At 41.4% G+C, this 20,215-nt stretch overlaps 1 protein-coding gene across 3 annotated transcripts in view; it reads right to left on the bottom strand.

Annotated features, from left to right (window-relative positions):
- Window positions 1–16,873: 16,873 nt before the first annotated feature.
- The window catches only part of HSD17B12 (hydroxysteroid 17-beta dehydrogenase 12), a 173,177-nt gene continuing 169,835 nt past the window's right edge, over window positions 16,874–20,215 (bottom strand). Inside the window, exons 10-12 of one of the 3 annotated variants that reach the window (XM_043909776.1) lie at window positions 18,175–18,324; window positions 17,803–17,913; window positions 16,874–17,176 (exon numbers count right to left, since the gene is read on the bottom strand). In XM_043909776.1, coding sequence (XP_043765711.1) covers window positions 17,809–17,913; window positions 18,175–18,324 — 255 coding nt within the window. In that variant the 3' untranslated portion in view covers window positions 16,874–17,176; window positions 17,803–17,808. Of the gene's footprint in view, window positions 17,914–18,174; window positions 18,325–20,215 lie in introns of all 3 variants that reach the window. The other 2 variants (XM_043909785.1, XM_043909765.1) reach the window with 2 other exon arrangements.

The raw sequence follows: 20,215 nt of genomic DNA, 5'->3' as shown, positions 1-20,215 counted from the left end.
ACCGCCTCTTCCGGCGCCACAGCCCGGGTCTCCGGGCGGCTCGGCGTCCCTCGAGCCGAAAGGGCCGGGTCTCTGAAGGTGAAGATGGCAGCGCCGGGGCTCGAGGGGAGCACAAGAGATTAAGGGTGCGGTGGAGCCCCGTTAAGGGTGGGCTACGGCGATGGTGGGGATGAAGACGCTTCCTCGGCCGAAGTCCCACACCCCTGACCAAAGACGAGAGACTTCCAAGCTCTCGCTTCTTTGGTCCTTGCGGGAAGAGCGACCGAGCCCCAGCGGAAGGGCAAAGGCGTTGGGGAACCAGGTCACGATTCGCTGAGCAACAGGGCTTGACTTTTATCCTGAGCTCCACTGAGCGTCTGAGATGCACCTCGTTTGTTTTCCCTGCAGCCGGTGCAGACTTCTATCCACGACGCCCTATTTATCGTGGATCTGTAGTGCTAACAAAGTTTGCTTGACAGAAAAGATCTGAGTTTCAGGATATACACCCCTTTACTTGGTGTATAATCTAGGTCGGGTACCCTGCTTTTTTATGAAATGGGCATAGCTTTTCTGTCGGGAGGATTAAATGAGATAGTGTATTTACAGAATTTAGCACGATGCCTGGAACATAATAGAAACTTAATAAATGTTAAGTGTCTTCAATCTGTCTGAGTTCTTGAGAAACATCTTTAAGTGGCCGTGTTAAATCGTGTACCTTACAGTGTGAAAATAGCAGAAGTAGTGCTAAATTTACTACACCTTGTGCAAATTATACTGTGGAAGGATTTAAAATAAACTTTGTGTTATATAGTGCTTAACCTGCAGGAATAGTATACCCCATCAACAACCCTACATTGTTGCTACTGTCAAATCTAATTTCATAGCATCCTTTACTCTTTGTTATACTTTGTGACATTGAAGGGGAAAGGATTTATCCTTGAACTGAGAGGAGAGAAAAGTGGTAAGGCCAGACTATAATTTTTATCTTTTCCCCCCTTCCCATAAACTAAGTCTCAGGTGGCTTAGTTTACCCATAAGAGACATGAGAGATGTGGGTTCAGACTCTGGGTCAGAAAGATCCCCTGGAGAAGGAAATGGCAAACCACCCCAGTTATCTTGCTTGGAGAATCACAGAGAGGAGCCTGGTGTGCTATAGTCCATAGGGTTGGAAAGAATCAGACACAACTGAAGTGACTTAGCACTGTCAACAAACAACTTGTCAGTGTCTCCTGGCTCAATAACTTTGTCTCTATCTTCCCAAGGATGCCATTTCTTTCTTTTCAATGATTATGGTTTTAGAATGGGAAGAAGTCCTGGACTGTCCTCCAAGTAAAAATTTCTTAAAAATCACTCCATGGTCTGCTTGCACCCAAAATAACCTTTAACAGATTTAATAGAATCACTTGTTTTTTTACCAAGTGCCCAAGGTAATTCTGATGCACAGAATGTTTGAAAACCTTTGGGATGCATGTAGGGTGACAAATATGTTTCAGGTTCTCTGGGACTGAGGTGTGCCCCTAGGATGCAGGACTTTGTGGGCAAAGAGCCCTGGGCAAACAGATGGTAGGTCACCCTAGATAGATATGAGTATCTAGCTTTCAAAAGATGTTTTTGATGGCTGTTGGCATCCTGGGTTTCCTCATTTCTATTTGCAGTATTTGTGTTTTTGTTTTCATGGGTGGTAGTGGAGACCATGGGAGAGACAATAAAGGTAGGGGTGCATTGCCAGTCACCAGTGTGTTGACTCTCAGCCCCAACCCCATCCTTTTCTGCCTTGCTTGCAATACTGGAACGTTTCTCTCTTGCCATTTGGCCTGGTGTTAAGGTTCATCTTGGTAGCTCAGACCGTAAAGCGTCTGCCTGCAATGCGGGAGACCCAGGTTCGATCCTTGGGTTGGGAAGATCCCCTGGAGAAGGAAATGGCAACCCACTCCAGTACTCTTGCCTGGAAAATCCCATGGATGGAGGAGCCTTGTAGGCTACAGTCCATGGGGTCGCAAAGAGTCGGACACGACTGAGTGACTTCACTTCACTTCACTTAAGGTTCATCAGTAGAGGTTGCTGGAGGAACATTACAATGAGAAGGAGCTCTTTGCCCTGATTCCAGGGTGCTCCTCTTAGCTAGCTCTACAGTACATGGTAGCCTGATACGATTGGCACCTCTCTGCCCTGAATTAGTTGAATTTATAGCCTTGTTAACAACTCTTGTGAAGTTGACATGATCTTCAACTGGAATAAATGGGATCCCAAAACTTGAAATAGGGAACATCTGCTTGGACCCAGGTGAAATTGACCATGTTGAACTCCCAGGTCACCCTGAGCCTCCCTTGGCAATGGCAGCAGTTTGCCCTCCTATGTCTGAGGAGCCTGGTCATCCTCTGCTTAAAAGCCCCATAAAACTCTCACCTGGAGCAGACAACGTGAAAAGGCCTGTGCTTCCTGATGGGTTGGGAGTGCTTCCGTATTTCTGCCTGCCTTTGTGTTCTGCCTGGATCTCGAGGTAGGTAGTGGCTATATATTAGAGTTTTTCTTTACCCCTTGTAAGTGAAAAAAAGTGAAAGTGAAGTCACTCAGTTGTGTCCAACTATTTGCAATCCCATGGACTGTAACCTACCAGGCTCCTCCATCCATGGGATTTTCCAAGCAAGAGTACTGGAGTGGGTTGCCATTTCCTTCTCCAGAGGATCTTCCCAACCCAGGGATCAAACCCGGGTCTCCCACATTGTAAGCAGACGCTTTACCATCTGAGCCAGCAGGAAAAGGCTTACCCCTCGATAGGTAATACCCAATCTCCCTCTTCGAATCACTACATGATTGCTGTCTCCTCTTTGAGTCCTGACCGTTACGGTGTGCTTGTGATAGCAGGCGTGGGAGCAATAGCTAGCAAGTGACTGGCTCCATGGTGGGCCTTCCACTGTAAGGGCAGGCCTTAAAACTGCCTCTGATTTGGTCATCCCTGACACTTTACTCTTGCACTACCCTTCTTGGGTCTCTTCACCTGAGACAACCCTTCTGAAGCCCCAGTAGGTTTTTGCAGAATCCATTGACTTGCCTGTACTCCAAAACCAGCATTTCTCAGCATGTGGTTAGATGACCATCTGCTTTGGAGTCAGTAGGGGATGCTTATAAATATGAAGATCCCAGGTGCCCCACAATAAGATCCACAGTTCGTGGGTCTGGGGCAGGGCCCAACAATTTGCACTTTTAACAGTGCCTTGTCTCATTTTGTAAGAAATTTCAAAAGTTCTCTTTACCCTTTGCTGCTGCAAGCTCTCTTCAAGTGATTAGTTTTCTGCCCAACATTTATCTTAGCCCCAGGATGGAAAAACTGACAGGTACTTTAAACACTGGTAGCTCTTAGAAATCATTCTGGGTAATCTGCACACCATAGCTTATTTTCAGTTGCTGATTGTTACCCCAGACTCTTGCCAAACATTTAGTCCTGTGCTGCCTATAGAGTACCTGCTGCTGAATTCTGTGAAAATCCAGTCCAAGGCAAATGATGGCCAACACGCTAATAGCTCTCAGTGAAGTTGTCATAAAGATATTCCCGGCTCCTGTCTCAGCTGCCAGAGGCTTAGCATTTCCCGGCTGGAGGCCGGAGGATGTGTGCATGGAGGTTTTCAAGTCTCTGCCAACTTTACACCATGATAAGGGAGAGAGGATGTTTCCTCAAACTCCAGACAGGACCTCCTCCTGTTCAGCGCCCAGCATGATTGCAGATACTGCCCGTGTAAGTGATTCGTTGCTATTGTTTAGTCGCTAAGTCGTGTCTGACTCTTGCGACCCCATGGACTGTAGCCTGCCAGTCTCCTCTGTCCATGGCATTTTCCCAGGCAAGAATGGGTTGCCATTCCCTTCTCCAGGGGCTCTTCCCAACCCAGGGATCGACCCCAGGTCTTCTGCATTGCAGGAGGATTCTTTACCATCTGAGCCAGCAGGGAAGACCAAGAATACTGGAGTGGGTAGTCTACTCCACCTCCAGGTGATCTTCTGACCCAGGAAGCAAACCAGGGTCTGTGTTGCAGGTGGATTCTTTTCCAGCTGAGCTACCAGGGAAGCCCCTCCTTGTTATTAAATAGGAGCAAATAATATTATTTGTTAACATTTCTTGAGAGGCTCTTTTTTTTATTAACACATTTATTTTTATTGTAACAAAGCGACTTACACACTTTTCAAACTGAAAACTGAGCTACATCTTTCTAAAGAAACAAAAAGAAAAAATTTAAAACAGGAACAAAATTACAATAGAGAATGTCAATTGCAAATAAGATACTACAATTTCTGCTGATTCTCCCATTGAGTGGCAGGGCTCAAGGCATCATTATGAGAGAATTCTGTTTTAAAAGTGTCATCTTAAACTGCAAAGATGTCCATTAACCGTCACAATTAAATATGCCAAAGGAGAAGCCATGTCATCAAAAGTGCCCACTTGACCCACCCAAGCATCTTGAGAGCATCTTCCAGGTCAAGGGCTGCTCCAATTATTTTCATGCTGACACCAGTATACTTCACAGAACAGTCTTATGATGTAGGTAATACATACGGCAGAAAACGAAGAAAAACTAAAGAGCCTCTTGATGAAAGTGAAAGAGGACAATGAGAAAGTTGGCTTAAAGCTCAACATTCAGAAAACTAAGATCATGGCATCTGGTCCCATCACTTCATGGCAAATAGATGGGGAAAAAGTGGCTAACTTTATTTTTTGGGGATCCAAAATCACTGCAGATAGTGACTGCAGGCATGAAATTAAAAGACGCTTACTCCTTGGAAGAAAAGTTATGACCAACCTAGACTGCATGTTAAAAAGCAGAGACATTACTTTGCCAACAAAGGTCCGTCTAGTCAAGGCTATGGTTTTTCCAGTGGTCATGTATGGATATGAGAGCTGGACTATGAAGAAAGCTGAGTGCTGAAGAATTGATGCTTTTGAACTGTGGTGTTGGAGAAGACTCTTGAGAATCCCTTGGACTGCAAGGAGATCCAACCAGTCAATCCTAAAGGAAATTAGTCCTGATTATTCATCGGAAGGCAGAGAAGGCAATGGCAACCCACTCCAGTGTTCTTGCCTGGAGAATCCCAGGGGCGGCGGAGCCTGGTGGGCTACCATCTATGGGGTCACACAGAGTCAGACACGACTGAAGCCACTTAGCAGCAGCGGCAGTAGCATTCATTGGAAGGACTGATGCTGAAGCTGAAACTCCAATACTTTGGCCACCTGATTCGAAGAACTGACTCATTGGAAAAGACCCTGATGCTGGGAAAGATTGAGGGCAGGAGGAGATGGGGAAGACAGAGGATGAGATGGTTGGATGGCATCACCAACTCAATGGACATGGGTTTGGGTAGACTCTGGGAGTTGGTGATGGACAGGGAGGCCTGGCGTGCTGCAGTCCATGGGGTCGCAAAGAGTCAGACACAACTGAACTGAACTGAATATATATATTACCATATTTATTACATAATATAATACCAAATATTACCAAATAGTCCCATTTTCAAAGGATAAAACCGAATCATCCTGCTTCATGATGCCACCATGCTACTTCTGTACAAATGCATGGTAGAATGAAAGCCAAATAGAAAAGGCAGGACTGTTCCCAAATCATACAAGGAGCCATTTCCCAGGGCCTTGTAGCTGGTTTCTTTCAGTGATTACACAACTGAAGGGTTGGTAGCAATATTTTCCAGCAGACCCTGGGTTATGGGTCATTCTTAATGGCTTTATTTAGATGGCTTAGCAGATTCCTCTTTAGAGTTACCTAGTCTTCAGAACTGTGTGAACTGTATTATTTCAAGTGTATGAACTGTGTCTCAGCCTCGCTATTTCCTTGGTGAGTAACTTCAGAAAGGTTACTTAAGCCCTCCCAACCTTAGTTTCCTCATCTGTTGGACTGTGTGAAGATTTGCTCATACATTCACTAATATACTCATTTAATCCACTAATAATGAGTGCTGACTGTAGCCAGCACCATGCTAGATGTGATCAAGACAGACCTGATTCCTCCCCTCATGGAGGTTATAGTCTAGCAGGGGAAGTAGACATTTAAAAAATAGATATTACAGTTGCTGTATTTTATATGAGACATGGGGGACCTAACCTAGTCAGTAGTGTCTGCATCGTATGCTGAGTCCCAGGTTTATTGGGAGTTCTGATTTGGATCTGATTCAGCAGGTAGGTCAGCAGTTGGTGCTTGGCTGGTCCAGATTAGTCCTGGCTCCATGTGGTCTCTCATCCTTGAACAAGCTCACTAGGCATGATCTAATGGTGGGGTCAGGGGAGGTGTATGTAAACACACACAAGACCTCTCCAGGCCCAGGCTTGGAAGTGGCACAGAACCACTTCTTCATTTCTTGGCTAAACCAAGTTAGCCCAGGTTCAAAGAGTGGGGAAATAGACTTTACCTCTTGACTGGAGTTGTAAAGTCACATCCCAAAGGGTATGGAAAATGGGAGGAATAGAGTGTTGAAGCATTTTTGCAATCATTCTACCACACTCCATGATGGGAAATATTGGAGAAACAGAAAGTTGCTGCAAGAATAGAGAGTGAAGGAAGCAGGTTTTTGAGATGAGGTAGTGGCTCCAATGGTAAAGAATCTACCTGCAATGCAGGAGACCTGGGTTTGATCCCTGGGTTGGGAAGATCCCCTGGAGGAGGGCATGGCAACCCACTTCAGTATTCTTGCCTGGAGAATCCCCATGGACAGAGGAGCCTGGTGGGCTACAGTCCTTGGGGGTCACAAAGAGTTGGACACGACTGAGCAATTAAGCGCAGCACAGAAAGGCGTCAGCTTGTGCAGGCCTTGAGAGGTATAATAAACTCTGAACAACAGTTTACATATGGTATGAAGTATATGATAAACATTAAATGTTCAAGGGCCCTTCCTCCCTCACTTCCCATCTCATAGAAAACTTTGAAATGGTTGTCAAGTCCACATGTTTTAAGAAGGTGAAAGATTTATACAGTCTAAAGAGAAACCAGAATATTGGCCCTTTTGTTTTTAGGTGTGTCTTAAAGCAGGGATTATTTTCTTTCAAGTGATTAGGATTCTGGTCAGAAAATAGTCAATAAAAGCTTATTACTGAATAAATTAAAAGTACCTGAAATTATTAAGTTAATGATTGGTGGACTAAGTCCCTTAATGCCTTAGAAATAAATTATCCTCTTTGTAGAAGCAAATCCATTGTAGAGAAGCACAAAAATTAAATTGATCTGCCTAGGTCTTTTGCCTGGAAAGAACCAGAGATGACATAGCTTTAAATAGAGTATTCATCCGAGGTTCCACTTATAACTTTCCCATAGGTTGTATAGTGCTTGTCAGTCATAATTGGTTTGTCCAACTGTCAAATGCAGCCAACATCTGCACCAGGGTGGATGCATGAATGAAAAAAACACAGTAAGCCATCAGCATGGGGTGTGTTAAAAGTGGCCTCATATTTTCCATCCTTCTAGTACCACTTGCTGGGCAGAAACTACATTTATAAGGTATGAGTCTGCAAGGATTCTTCCAGTTCTTGCCCCATTGTCCTCTCAGGGGCAGAGCAGTGGCTCCGGGGAGGTGAGCTAGTCAGTAGAACATTAGGTAGGAGAATCTAGCTCCATGTGGTGAAAGTACGTAGAGATTCTGTTTTTAGAAATTAGATTGGAGATCCTGAGGGATATCTGCTATAAAACACTAATAAAAGATAAAATGCTTTTCAATAAATGAATTAGCTTGTGCAAAAAAAAAGATTTCTTCTGAGAACAAGGTGGAGAAGGCAATGGCACCCCATTCCAGTATTCTCGCCTGGAAAATCCCATGGACGGAGGAGCCTGGTAGGCTGCAGTCCATGGGGTCGCTAAGAGTTGGACACAACTGAGCGACTTCACTTTCGCTTTTCACTTTCATGCATTGGAGAAGGAAATGGCAACCCACTCCAGTGTTCTTGCCTGAAGAATCCCAGGGACGGGGGAGCCTGGTGGGCTGCTGTCTATGGGGTCACAGAGTTGGACATGACTGGAGCGACTTAGCAGCAGCAGCAGCTGAGACCAGGAATAATGTGGGAATCTGAGTCCAGGGAGATGAGTAAGCTGGGACATACACACTCCTGGGTGGCCCACTGCTTGGATATTCCTGGGGGAGGGGGCAGATGGGTTGGGACAGGATGGAGCCCAAGTGCAGGAGGAGAGTTGCAGCAGAGACCCGTGTAAAGCTGGGACCCAGGAAGGAGTCGATACCAGAAAGGGGTACAGAAATGTCACAAAGGCCAACAGCAAGAAAACTTTTTTGTCTTGGCATTAACTAAGGGTAGGAAGAACTCTTCCCTGAGACCTCACGGCCACTAGCCTAATTTTCCATGGGTTTAACTGGCAACCCACTCCAGGACTCTTGTCTGGAAAATCCCATCCATGGGACAGAGGAGCCTGGTAGGCTACAGTCCAGAGGGTCGCAAAGAGCTGGACACGACTGAGTGACTTCACTTTCTTTTCTTTCTGTAAGGACGAATTAGTACCATTTGTACAGTTTCCCTGTCCCCTCCCCGACACCCAAGAACAACAGAAACCCAACAGCTGCAAACCTGAGAATTTTAATATAAGGCAGGTGAAAATTGGTAACGCCCCCATACCTGATGAAAACAAACACAAATCCTGCCGGGAAAATTTACACTCAATAAGATTCTGAATAATTTCAATATTGGTCTAATGAAAAACTCACACGAATCATGAAAAATAGGGGGAAATGAAGTACGATTAGCAAAAGTCAGCAGAAACAACAGAAACATCTACAAAAAAAACTGAATTATTGGAACCATAAGAAACACAACATAATGGTGTTTAATATGTTGAAATAAATAAAACAATTAAAGATATAAGTATAGTTGAAACCATAAAAAATTCAAAGCTTTTCTATTTTTTTTAAAAAAGAACCAAATGTAACCATTAAAATTAAAAACTCAGTGAAGTCCCTGTTTTTCAGTGAGACATGGTAGTAGCAAGCAGTCACTATTACAGCAGGAAAAACAATCATAAATAATTTTCCTTTGAAGACACTGGAGATATTTGGATGCAATGAGGACTAGCTTAACTAAACTTCTAAAGAGCGAGCCCTCACTAGGTGAGCTGGCTATGTTCTTCCCCTGGGACTTTTCCAAGCATGACAACTGTTGACTGGAGTTGCCGAAGACAGTGGCGTCTCTACAAGGGGAAAGACTCCAACAGACCTTTTGACAGTCACTGGGATGGCATGATGGACTGGATCTAGAAGCACTCTCAGATGCATGACCAGTTCCCCCCACGAGGCATCTGCTGAGTACATGGTTGCACAGAAGGGTAGAGGTCTGCGATGAAAAGACAAGGTGGAACCTCTCATGGTCTTACTTCCCTTGAAAAGCTAAATCTTCAGAAAGATAAGCCCACATGAAACATATGACCGGTTTCATTCTGCTGACATGTCAAACGACAGTAGCACTGAATATAATGAAAGTGGCAACCTAACCCTGGCTCAGCTCAGGACTTGTCTGGGTTGAAGTGATCGGTCTCCATCCTATCTACTAGGGAGGTGGCAAAGCCTGCCTAAAAAAAGATAGCATTGACTTCAGTCTTGATTCTTTTACATAGAATCTCCAGCATGTAGTATTTAAAAATTGTGGGACATGTGAGGAGGCAGAAAAATGTGACCGCTCCTCAAAAGAAAAAAATAAGTAGATCCACAGATGATCCAGATGTAGGAGGAAGCAGACAAGGACTTTAAAACAATTAGAATATTTATAAAAATAGAGGAAGTGGGCAAAACATGAAAAAGGGAGTATTCAAATAGATGACTAGAAATTACATTAAAGAATCAAATGAACATTCCAGAGGTGAAATGTATTAATACCTGATATTACATGGATTTAACAGCAGAAAGTACCTTCAATATGGTAGGATTAGTGAACTTAAAAGATAGCTGACAGAAAAGAAGCTAAGCAGAAGTAACCTGAACACTCTTACTATATAATCCAGTAATCATGCACCATGGTATTTACCCGAAATGAGTTGAAAACTTTTGTCTACATAAAACCCTGCACACAAATGGTTAGAGCAGCTTTATTCATAACTGTCCAAACCAGAAGCAAACAATATGCCCTTCAATAGGTGAATGGATAAGCAAACTGTGTGCATCTGTACAATGGGATATTATTCAGCAATAAAAGAATAGAGCTATTAAGCCTTGAAAAGTCATGGAGGCAACTTAAATGCATATGAAGTGGAAAAAAAAAAAACAGTCTGAAAAGTCTATGTACTATAGTGATTCCAACTATAGAAGTTTGGAAAAGGCAAAACTATAGAGACAACAAAAAGATCACGGATGCAGGGGTCTGGAGGTGGAGGAAAACAGAGGGATAAATAAGAGGAGCATGGGGTTTTTAGGGCAGTGAAACTGTTCTTTATGATATTGTAGTGACGGTCACATCACACACATTTGTTAAAAGGTCCAGGAAACCCTAATGTGAATTGTGGACTTTAGTTGATAATCAAATGTAACAATACTGGTTCATCAGTTGTGAAAAACGAACCACACTGATGCAGGATGTTAATAAGAGGGTATGTATATACATATATGTATAATACATATAATTTGGGCTGTACTGGGTAGCACGTGGGATCTTAATTCCCAGACCAGGGATTGAACCCACACTCCCTGCTGTGAAAGTGTTGAGTCCTAGCTACTGGGCCACCAGGGAAATCCCTCCAGATAACTTTAAATTGTGTTGTGTATGCACTGAAAATGTTCAGGAGTAAAGACAAGGAAAATAAAGAATGTAAAACTTCCAAACTAGTACAGGAGGAAAAACAAAGTAAAAGAAAAAAAAATTTAGCCAATCAAAAAGCGAGGAAAAAAGAAGCATAAAAGAAACAAAGAGAACAAAATAACATTATAGAAAGAAGCCTTCATGTTTTAAGAATCATAAGTTATACATGAAATAAACTTGCCTATAAAAAGCAGAGACTACCAAATTAAAAAACAACTATCCGCCCGCCCGACCCAGGTTTATTTTGCTTATGAAACATAAATACATAGAAAGATAGAGGTACCTAATTTGATATCACAGAAAAGAGATTTTAAGGCAAAAGCACTAGCAATAAGGATGTCAGTACATGACAAAAAAAAGTTCAACTCACCAGAAAGTCAAAATTCTAAAATTTATTCATCTAAAAAGATAGCCTCAAAATGTATAAAATAAAAATGGATAAAACAGGGGAATTTGAGAAATTCATTACAGTGAGAGAATTCAAAACACTTCTGTCAATTACTGACAGATCAGGCAGATAAAAGTTAGTAAAGAGATGGCAGATTTGAATACAATTAACAAACAACTTAAAGGACATATATTGAAAAATAACAACTAGAAAATAGACATTTTTCTTAAGCACACTTGGCACATTTAAAGCATTGGCTATACCTAGACATAAGTCTCAAAAACTTCTGAGACTAGGTAATAAGTTTACATTTGTTAGGGATTAAGTTTCCTATGGTCGCTGTAACAAACTCAGTGGCTTAAATTAAGACTATCCTCTCACAGTTCAGGAGGCCAGAAGCCCAAATTCAGTTACTAATACAAAGACTGGGCCCTGCATCTCCCAGAACTTCTAGGGGGGAATCCATTCCCGGTTCATAACATTTGATGGCTGATGGCATTCCTTGGCTTGTGGCTGCATCATTCCAACCTCTGTGTTTGTGGTCACATTGCTTTCCCTTCTTCTGGTTGTGTGTGTGCTCAGTCGTGTCCAACTCTGTGACCCCATGGATTGCAGCCTGCCAGGCTCGTCTGTCCATGGAATTTTCCAGGCAAGAATACTAGAGTGGGTTGCCATCTCCTACTTCAGTAATCTTTCTCTGCTTCTCTCTTATTAAGAACATTGTGATTCCATTTAGGGTCCATCTGGATATCCTAAGAAAATCTCATCTCAAGATCCCTAACTTAATCATACCCGCCCCTTTTCCATATAAGGCAACACAGATACAGGGATTAAAACCTGATATCTTTGGGTACCATTTTTTATCATACACTTGCTCCTTGGAAGACAAACCTAGACAGCATATTAAAAAGCAGAGACATCACTTTGCCCACAAAGGTCTATGTAATCAAAAAGTGCTACTTGCTCAGTCCTGCCTGACTACAGATGTGAGAGCTGGACCACAAAGAAGGCTGAGTGCCGAAGAATTGATGCTTTTGAATTGTGCTGCAGAAGACTCTTCAGAGTCCCTTGGACAGCAAGGAGATCAAACCAGTCAACCCTAAAGGAAATCAACTCTGAATATTCATTGGAAGGACTGATACTGAAGCTGAAGCTCTAATATTTTAGCCACCTGGTGGGAAGAGCTGACTCACTAGAAAAAGACCCTGATGCTGGGAAAGATTGAAGGCAAAAGGAGAAGGGGGCAGCAGAGGATGAGATGGTTAGACAGTATCACCAGCTCAATGGACATGATTTGAGCAAATTCCAGGAGTAGTGGAAGACAGAGGAGGCTGGCGTGCTGCAGTCCATGGGGTCACAATGAGTTGGATATGCCTTAACATATGTGGGTGTGTGTGTGTGTGTGTGTGTGTGTGTGTGTGTGTGTGTATACCTTATGCTAGGCTGGATTCTAAGCACTTTAAAATATTAAGTTGTGCTCAAAACAATCTATGAGATAGGTGCTATCATTATTCCTATTTTTCAGAACACAAAACTGAAGTGGAGAAAGGTTAAAACTATGTCATATTCACATGGTCTTTGATTAGAGTGCAATTATTTAGAAATCAACAACAAAAGATTTAACTTTTTATTTTGAAATACCTTTAGATTTACAGAAAATTTGCAAAATAGCACAAAGAATTTCCATTTCCCTTTCACTCAGATTCTCCAAATGTTAACATACTAACACACTTGCTTTATCATTTTCTGTATACATATTTTTCTGAATCTTTTTAGATTACATTGCATATATAATGTCCCATTATCCATAAATACTCTAGTGTGCATTTCATAAAAAACAAGAACTTTTTCTTAAGTAACCACAGTACAATGATCAAACTCAGGAAATTAACATTGATATAATGCTATTACCTAATCTTCAGACTTCTCAAATCTCACAAATTGTCTCAAAACTGTCCTTTGTAGAGGAAAAAAAAATTTTCTCAACCAGGATCCAACCCAAGATCATGTGTTTTGCATGTTTCTTTAGTTTTCTTTAATCTGAAAGTTTTACAAGTATAAGCTGGTTATTTAGTAGAATATCCTTTAATTTAGTTTTTTAAAAAACATTTCTTCTTGATTATATCCAGTTTATACATTTTTGCTAGGAATACCACCATAAGTGATGCTGTATCTTTAGTCCATCATATCAGGATGTACATAATGTAAAATTAATTGTGACATGAATACAAGTTTTTTTTTTAAAGGAAATACATTTACTTAAATTTGTGTCTTTAAAAACATTTCTAAAAAATTCATAGGTCATAGAAATCCTAATGTAAAGCTTTAATGTTAGCACTGAAGAATACACTTGTGTATACACAAATGTGTACACACACACACACACACACAAATTGTGGGTTTATATAAGAGTAAAAAAACACATTGAACATGAAACAATTAAATGTTCAAATTATGAAAAAAGAAAAATAACACAGTAAACCTTTAGAAAGCAGGAGAGGATTTAAAAAAAAAAGGCAGAATCAACAAAGACAAAAACCAGTTCTTTTAAAAATTAATAAAATAGAGAAACTGCTAGCAAACTGGTCAAGGAAAAAAGTGAGAAGACAACACTGGGAAAGGAAATAGACACATATCTAGCAGAGGTTTAAACAAATAAGAAAGCTCCTCAAGTTTCTTATGCTAATAAATTTGGAGGAGGGTGGAGATGAGTATATGCTTAGAAAAAAGTTTTCAAAATTAACTCAAAAAAACAGAAACCCTGACTAGTCTTATCTTTAAAGCAACAAGATAAGTAGATGCTACAGTCTTCCTACAAATAAATACTAGGGCCAGACTGGTTTTATTAACTTTCAAAGAAACAGTTTATTATTGTCTCAATCTTTTACATATTCTTCTAGAGCATAGTAAAATAGGTAGCACTCCCAAGCTCATTTAATGAAGTTATAAACATTTTTTTGTTTTTTTGTGTTTTTTTGCAGCTTGCAGGATCTTAGTTCCCTGACCAGGTATTGAACCACGGTCCCAGCGGTGAAAGTGTTCAGTCCAAACCACTGGACTGCCAGGGATTTCCCAGTGAGATTATAATCTTGATATGAAAACCATACAAATATGAGAAAGAAAAATTGCAAGCCCATTTCTTAAATATAGATGCAGAAATCCAACTAAAATACCAGCAAACTGAATTATGCAGTGAATAAAGGTAGTGAAATAAGATCAAGAATGTAAAGGTGATAACACTAGAAAGTCATAACTAAAGCAAGATCTCTGAAATCGTCCAGAAATCGGTCACATAGTATGTGCTTCAAGATGTACGTACTCCTGGCTATCCCGGGAACACGCCAGGTATGCTGTCTCCTTGGGCTCTTTGTGCAGGCTGGTCTGCCTGAAATGCTCTTCCCCTAGAGAGCTAAAAGGCTTACTCAAGACAGTTCAAACACCACCTCTCTAGGCCTACCGTGAGTACCTTATTTAACAGCACAAGCCTCCCACCCCTACCCCGACAAGCACTGATTCCCCATCCTCCTTAACTCTGCTTCATTTTCCCCTCCACATATAGCACTTACACTGTGTTTATTTCTTTTGTTTATTACCAGTCTTTCCTTTGCTCCCTCCCTGGGCTCTCCCCCATCCCCAAGCTCAAGGGTTAGCTTAACAGGGCAGTTTCTCCAGCCTCCAGAAGCGTAAATGGCATTCAATAAATTCACACAACAGTTTGTCTAGAAGCTTTTGTAACAAGGATGACAAGCTAGCTTTATATCCTTTTAGGATTACTGTCTGTAGTACCCATTTTGCTTGCTTTTCAATGACACAGGTAAGGGAAGGGGACAAAGTTGTGGTATTACCATTCATCATGTTAAAATTTTTTCACCTATTAAGTTTGTGTTCATGCTAGTGTTTCATTTCTAGATGTTTTCATATAAATCTCAATAGGAAGAATTACGTTTTCACAGGGGAATTTTAATTTTGCCCCTATTTATATGTTTTACATCATGAGTGACATAAATCTGCTAATCTAAAAATATTAGAATGTCACAAAGTAGTGAGTCCTTAAAATTTTTCAAATATTTTTATCCAACATATTAAATAAAGTGTTTTGGTATGTTTTGATCCTGGTAAGCTAAAGAGCAAAGCAGCAGAACCCAAGACCACCAAAGTCTCAGGTAATTTTTGGTATCAGCAGACTTCAGAAATTATAGTCCCTGGAGGCTATATAGTTCCAGATGGCAAACAATCCACCTGCAATGCAGGAGACCCAGGTTTGATCCCTGGGTCGGGAAGATCCCCACGAGAAGGACAATGCACTCCAGTATTCTTACCTGGGAAATCCCATGGACAGAGGAGCCTGGCAGGCTCCATGGGATTGCAGAGTCGGACACAACTGAGTGACTAAGCATGCACACAAGCTCATTTTATACTTGTATTATTAACCCCCCAAATCTCCTCTTCTACACTGAATTAGCACCATTTGTACTGATACTAGAATTGATGTTCACTTTATATAAAGTTCACTTCCATTGTATTTTGATGCAACAAATATCAATGAGAACTCAAGAATTCATCTCTTTAGATCGGGACCACATTTGAGGAAATAGAAACTGATTAGTATCTTTCTTTATTCCCAGTGCACGTGGGCCTGATACAAGGACAAATCAAAACAGCTTACATCATTCTGTGTGCAGGGCAATACCTCTCCTGGCCACCAGCCCACCACGCTATGGTACTGAAAGGACAATGAAGGACCAATAAATTAAAATCCAGTTTTCTGTGTCATGAGGTGAGCTGATTCTACATAAACAATAAATATTACCTTCTACTCTTTTTGGGTTCAAACCGTATCTAGCACACATCAGACTATAAAGTCAAGTCACTATAAAATGAAGTCTAAAAATTATGCTTCACTATTTTGAATGGGTTTTGAGAACACTGGTTTCTCTTTTAGTGTACTTTTTCTTTCATGTTCCTGGAAGCAGATTTTCATGCCATCATTTTCAGCCTTGAGTGTCATATACAAGAGAATATTTACTGAGTTGAAGGAGTCAGAGCCATAGTTCAGAAGTTTTGAGACTGCTAAGGGATTTCCTAGCCAGATTACAACTATTTTCTTGATGGGGTAAAAGAAGCAGCGTTTTGCATACTTGCAAACCAATCCTTCCCCCTCTCTACCAACTCTCCACCAAAACCACCACCACAATCAACCAACAAATGTGTGAAAGCAAATAATATATTGCCCAGGTCATTGTGACTTCACCATTTGTACAAAAAAATGAGAGAGAGAAAGGCAAAGTGTTTTTTGTAAAGCTAAATTTATTCAATTTAAATGACTACTTTTTATTCTGAGATTATATTCTTCCTATTTTAAGTGTACTAAAGTTTCTTTACTTCTATATAATGATGCAATGGCAGATGGTGATTTGGGTTTTTCTGTTTTGTTTTTTTTTTTCAATGTCCTTGGCTGGCAAGTTTAAAAGCTAGAAACACTTTTAAATATGCCAATTAAAATGGATGTTTGTTTTGTTTTCCAAATTTCCTGGTGCTTAAAACTCAGAATCTGGGAACCACAGCCTAGGTAAAGATCTGGCTTCGTGCATATTCCACAACACTGAATTTATTTCTTAGCAAGTTCCCCAAACAAGTTATGTATGTAGCAGGAAAAAAGTCTTAATTTATATTAAACCAGTGCAAAAATGGCCTTAATTTCAAGCACCAAAGAAATACATTTTCAATCAACATCATGGTTATATCATCTTTTATTAAAACTAATTGTATCAGTACCTATAGGGTACCTATTTAAGAGTGTAACACCACTTCCCTAATATCATCACTGTCCTAGGAGAGGTCCGGTGTCACCCATGTGAGCAGTATCGGTGCGGGGCAGAAATGAAGAACCTGCGGTCCAAGAAGGCCGCCTTCCTGGGCCAGGGTTTTAGCGGCACTGGAAGGGCTGCCCCTCAGCGTGCATTTCGGCCTGTTTACTTTCATAAATCATACCGCAGAGCGTTCAGTGTTTACATACATTTAAACCTAGAAGACATCTGTATTAGAGGAAAGCGTATTTCAGTAGGCATCATGTGTCAAAAATAACCCCATTATTTTTACGTCACTAGCTACCCCTGCGAAAGGAAAGTTCTACATAAACGTGAAAACACGCTTTTAGGAAAGCTTACAGAGTGCTCTGCAGATTGCAGTGTGTCTTTCCATGTCAATGAATCCCCACTCCCTTAAAGAGTTAAAAACAAAGCCAAAAAAAAAAAAGAGTAGCTGGCCATTACTTTTTAAAAGTACATTTCTGTGCAAATACAAGAATAATCATCACTGGCATTTTGGACCAGATGAAACTGTTTAACCTTATGTCTGACTCTATCATTCACTGATTTGCTATAATTATGTTCCTTCTATTAATAGTAAGCAGTTCTTGCTAATGTTAGTTCTATATCCATTTGATATGAGCATTTATGTTAAACTTCAAAATAACTCCTGGTAGCATCCAGAATATATGCCAGGAACTCCTGAAAGCAACCTCTGCTTTCCTCCTAATTATGACAACTCTTAGCTTTATCAGTAACTGTTAATAAGCATGACAAAAGATTTGGAAATGGTGGGTGCCTTGCAGCAAACACGCCTAGGCTGGTGCATCTGCTGAGTTACTCAAAGCTGTTACCAGTGCTCAGTTCTTCTTCATTTTCTTCAAATAGTGAGCCCGGATAGATTTGTTCACATTCATGGTCACTTTAAAGTACAACCAGGAAGGCAGGATTGAGACTACTGAGGCCTAGGGAAAGAAACGGAGAGATATGCAATTAAGGCCTGCAATCTGAATTCATTTGACACATATGATCCTATGTTTTACTATATTACTGTTTATTTATAGATAGATTTAAGAGTTCTTAGATGTGCGGTGGAAAACACGGAGGCCTTGCTAGTAAGTCTAGACAACATATATATGCTAATGTATCACATACTAATTTTGTGAGTCAAAGGGAAAGAAAACCCCAAACCAAGGTACTAACTCAGGACTTAAAAACTGACATACCATAAGAGAATGGATGAAGTATCCATTGGTCCGGGGCTGCATGCCGATGGTTTTAATGGCAGACTTCACAAACGTCTCCGAAGAGGGCTTGTCCAAAGTTGGCTTTCGAATTTTAGCCAGTTTGGTTGCGACATAGTAGGGGAGGACACTCTAGAAGGCCACAGAAAACACGCCGTTGGTTAGCAAGGCCATAAACCCAGAGTTCACCGTGACGCCTGATTGCTCTGAGTGGCAGAAACGCTCTGAAAAAGTACACAGTTTGTATCTTTAGAGAGAGACAGAAGAAAAAGAGACGCAGCTATCTAAAGCGATCTTGATAGAAGAAATGACTGCAGAAGACAAGTTTAAAAAACCAAACCAAACCAAATCTGTCACTTCCCTGGGGGCGCAGTGGCTAAGAATCCGCCTGCCGATGCAGAGGACGCAGAAAGCTGCACAGCGACGAAGCCCGTGAACCCTAAGTACTGAGCCTGCACTGCAGAGCCCGGGAGCTGCGACCACTGGGGTCCAAGCACCCAGAGCCCGTGCTCCACGAGAGGGGCCACGGCAGTGAGACGCCTGGGCGCTGCAGGAAGAGTAGCCCCTGCTCACCGCAACCAGAAAGCCCGAGCGTGGCAATGAAGACCTAGCACAAATAAATAAATCAAACAAATGTTTAAAAAAAAAGCCTTCCCTAAAAAAAAGAAAAATTTCTTCATTGCTGTGTGCACCCAAGTCCATGGGGTCACAAAGAGTCAGACGCGACTGATCGACTGAACTGAACTGCCTGATCAACACAACAGGGTTCGAGACTAGAGAAAGTGTTAAAAATAAGCAGAAACACACCTTTTTTGAGTCTTTAAAAAGAAGCATTAAACAAATCTAGAGCAGAGATTCGGAATAGGATGCTTTCTACTCTGACTAAACCACATGGTTACAGAACCACCATATAGGAGTTCTTGACATTTTATGTCCCTATAGAGGTAAAATTAGTTTTCTCCCTACTTTACCGTTACTAAGCTTGTTCTATCAGCTTTGGCCCGTCTAAAATAAAAGACATTTCACACTCTCAGCTTTGGCCTACCCACTTTTCTCCCCTAGTTTCTTACCATTCTGCTTCTGAGTTTTATAAACTTTGCTGCTGATGAGCTAGGACCACCATCTGTCTTTGTTTTTTTCCTTTTTTCTTTGTTGTTGGGGAGACAGGGTAACATTACAGGGTAACAGCTTGGGTAACTAACAGACATTGGACAGCACTAGTGTGGGATGACAGACCTGGACATTACCTTTTAGGAGAATTAATTATTTATTATTTAGGGGAATTAATTATTATTTAGGGGAATTAATTCTTTCTGATGCTTGCTGTATTTTAGATATGCTGCAACACAATGCAAGGAAACCCTACTACAGTGACTCTTGAGTCATGACACAAGAGGTCCCTTCTACACCTTGAAATTACTTGGGCACACTTGTATACCAAAGAGTGAATGTACTCTCTTTATCTGAAATGTGTGAAAGGAAAGGGTATAGATTACAATGAAACTTCTATTAAGGAAGTGGATCTATTTCAACACATGGTGGTCAAAATCAAAAACTTCATTACTAAAGGCAGAAATAAAACTGAAAGGTGCTCCAATCTATAGGTTTTCTTTCTGCTAAGAGCGGGGAGTTCCCATATGTCTCTTTTGTTATTTTTTCTCATTCCCAAGCATGAGTCACCCTCCGTAACAGGTGAGCTGAAGGTGCAACCCACTTAATAGAACCAGGAAGCCAAGGGCCTAACCACTGTCCCTCGCCAACCCTTTCTTACTCCCTGCAGTCACAAACCGGACACTAAGGAAACGAACTTCCCCAAAGTACTTCAATGCCTGGGCCAACTTTGACTGGGTGACTTTTTGGCGTCTGACAGTTTGTTTACTGGAATTGGGCTTCCTCGGTGGCTCAGACGGTAAAGAATCTGTTTGCAGTGCGGGACGCCTGGGTTCAATCCCTGGATTGGGAAGAGCCCCTGGAGAAGGGAATGGCTACCCACTGCAGTATTCTTGCCTGGAGAATTCCATGG

Source organism: Cervus elaphus, chromosome 1 (genome assembly GCF_910594005.1).
Source record: "Cervus elaphus chromosome 1, mCerEla1.1, whole genome shotgun sequence".
Lineage (NCBI taxonomy): Eukaryota > Metazoa > Chordata > Mammalia > Artiodactyla > Cervidae > Cervus > Cervus elaphus.
This window is presented reverse-complemented; position numbering and strand designations above follow the sequence as displayed.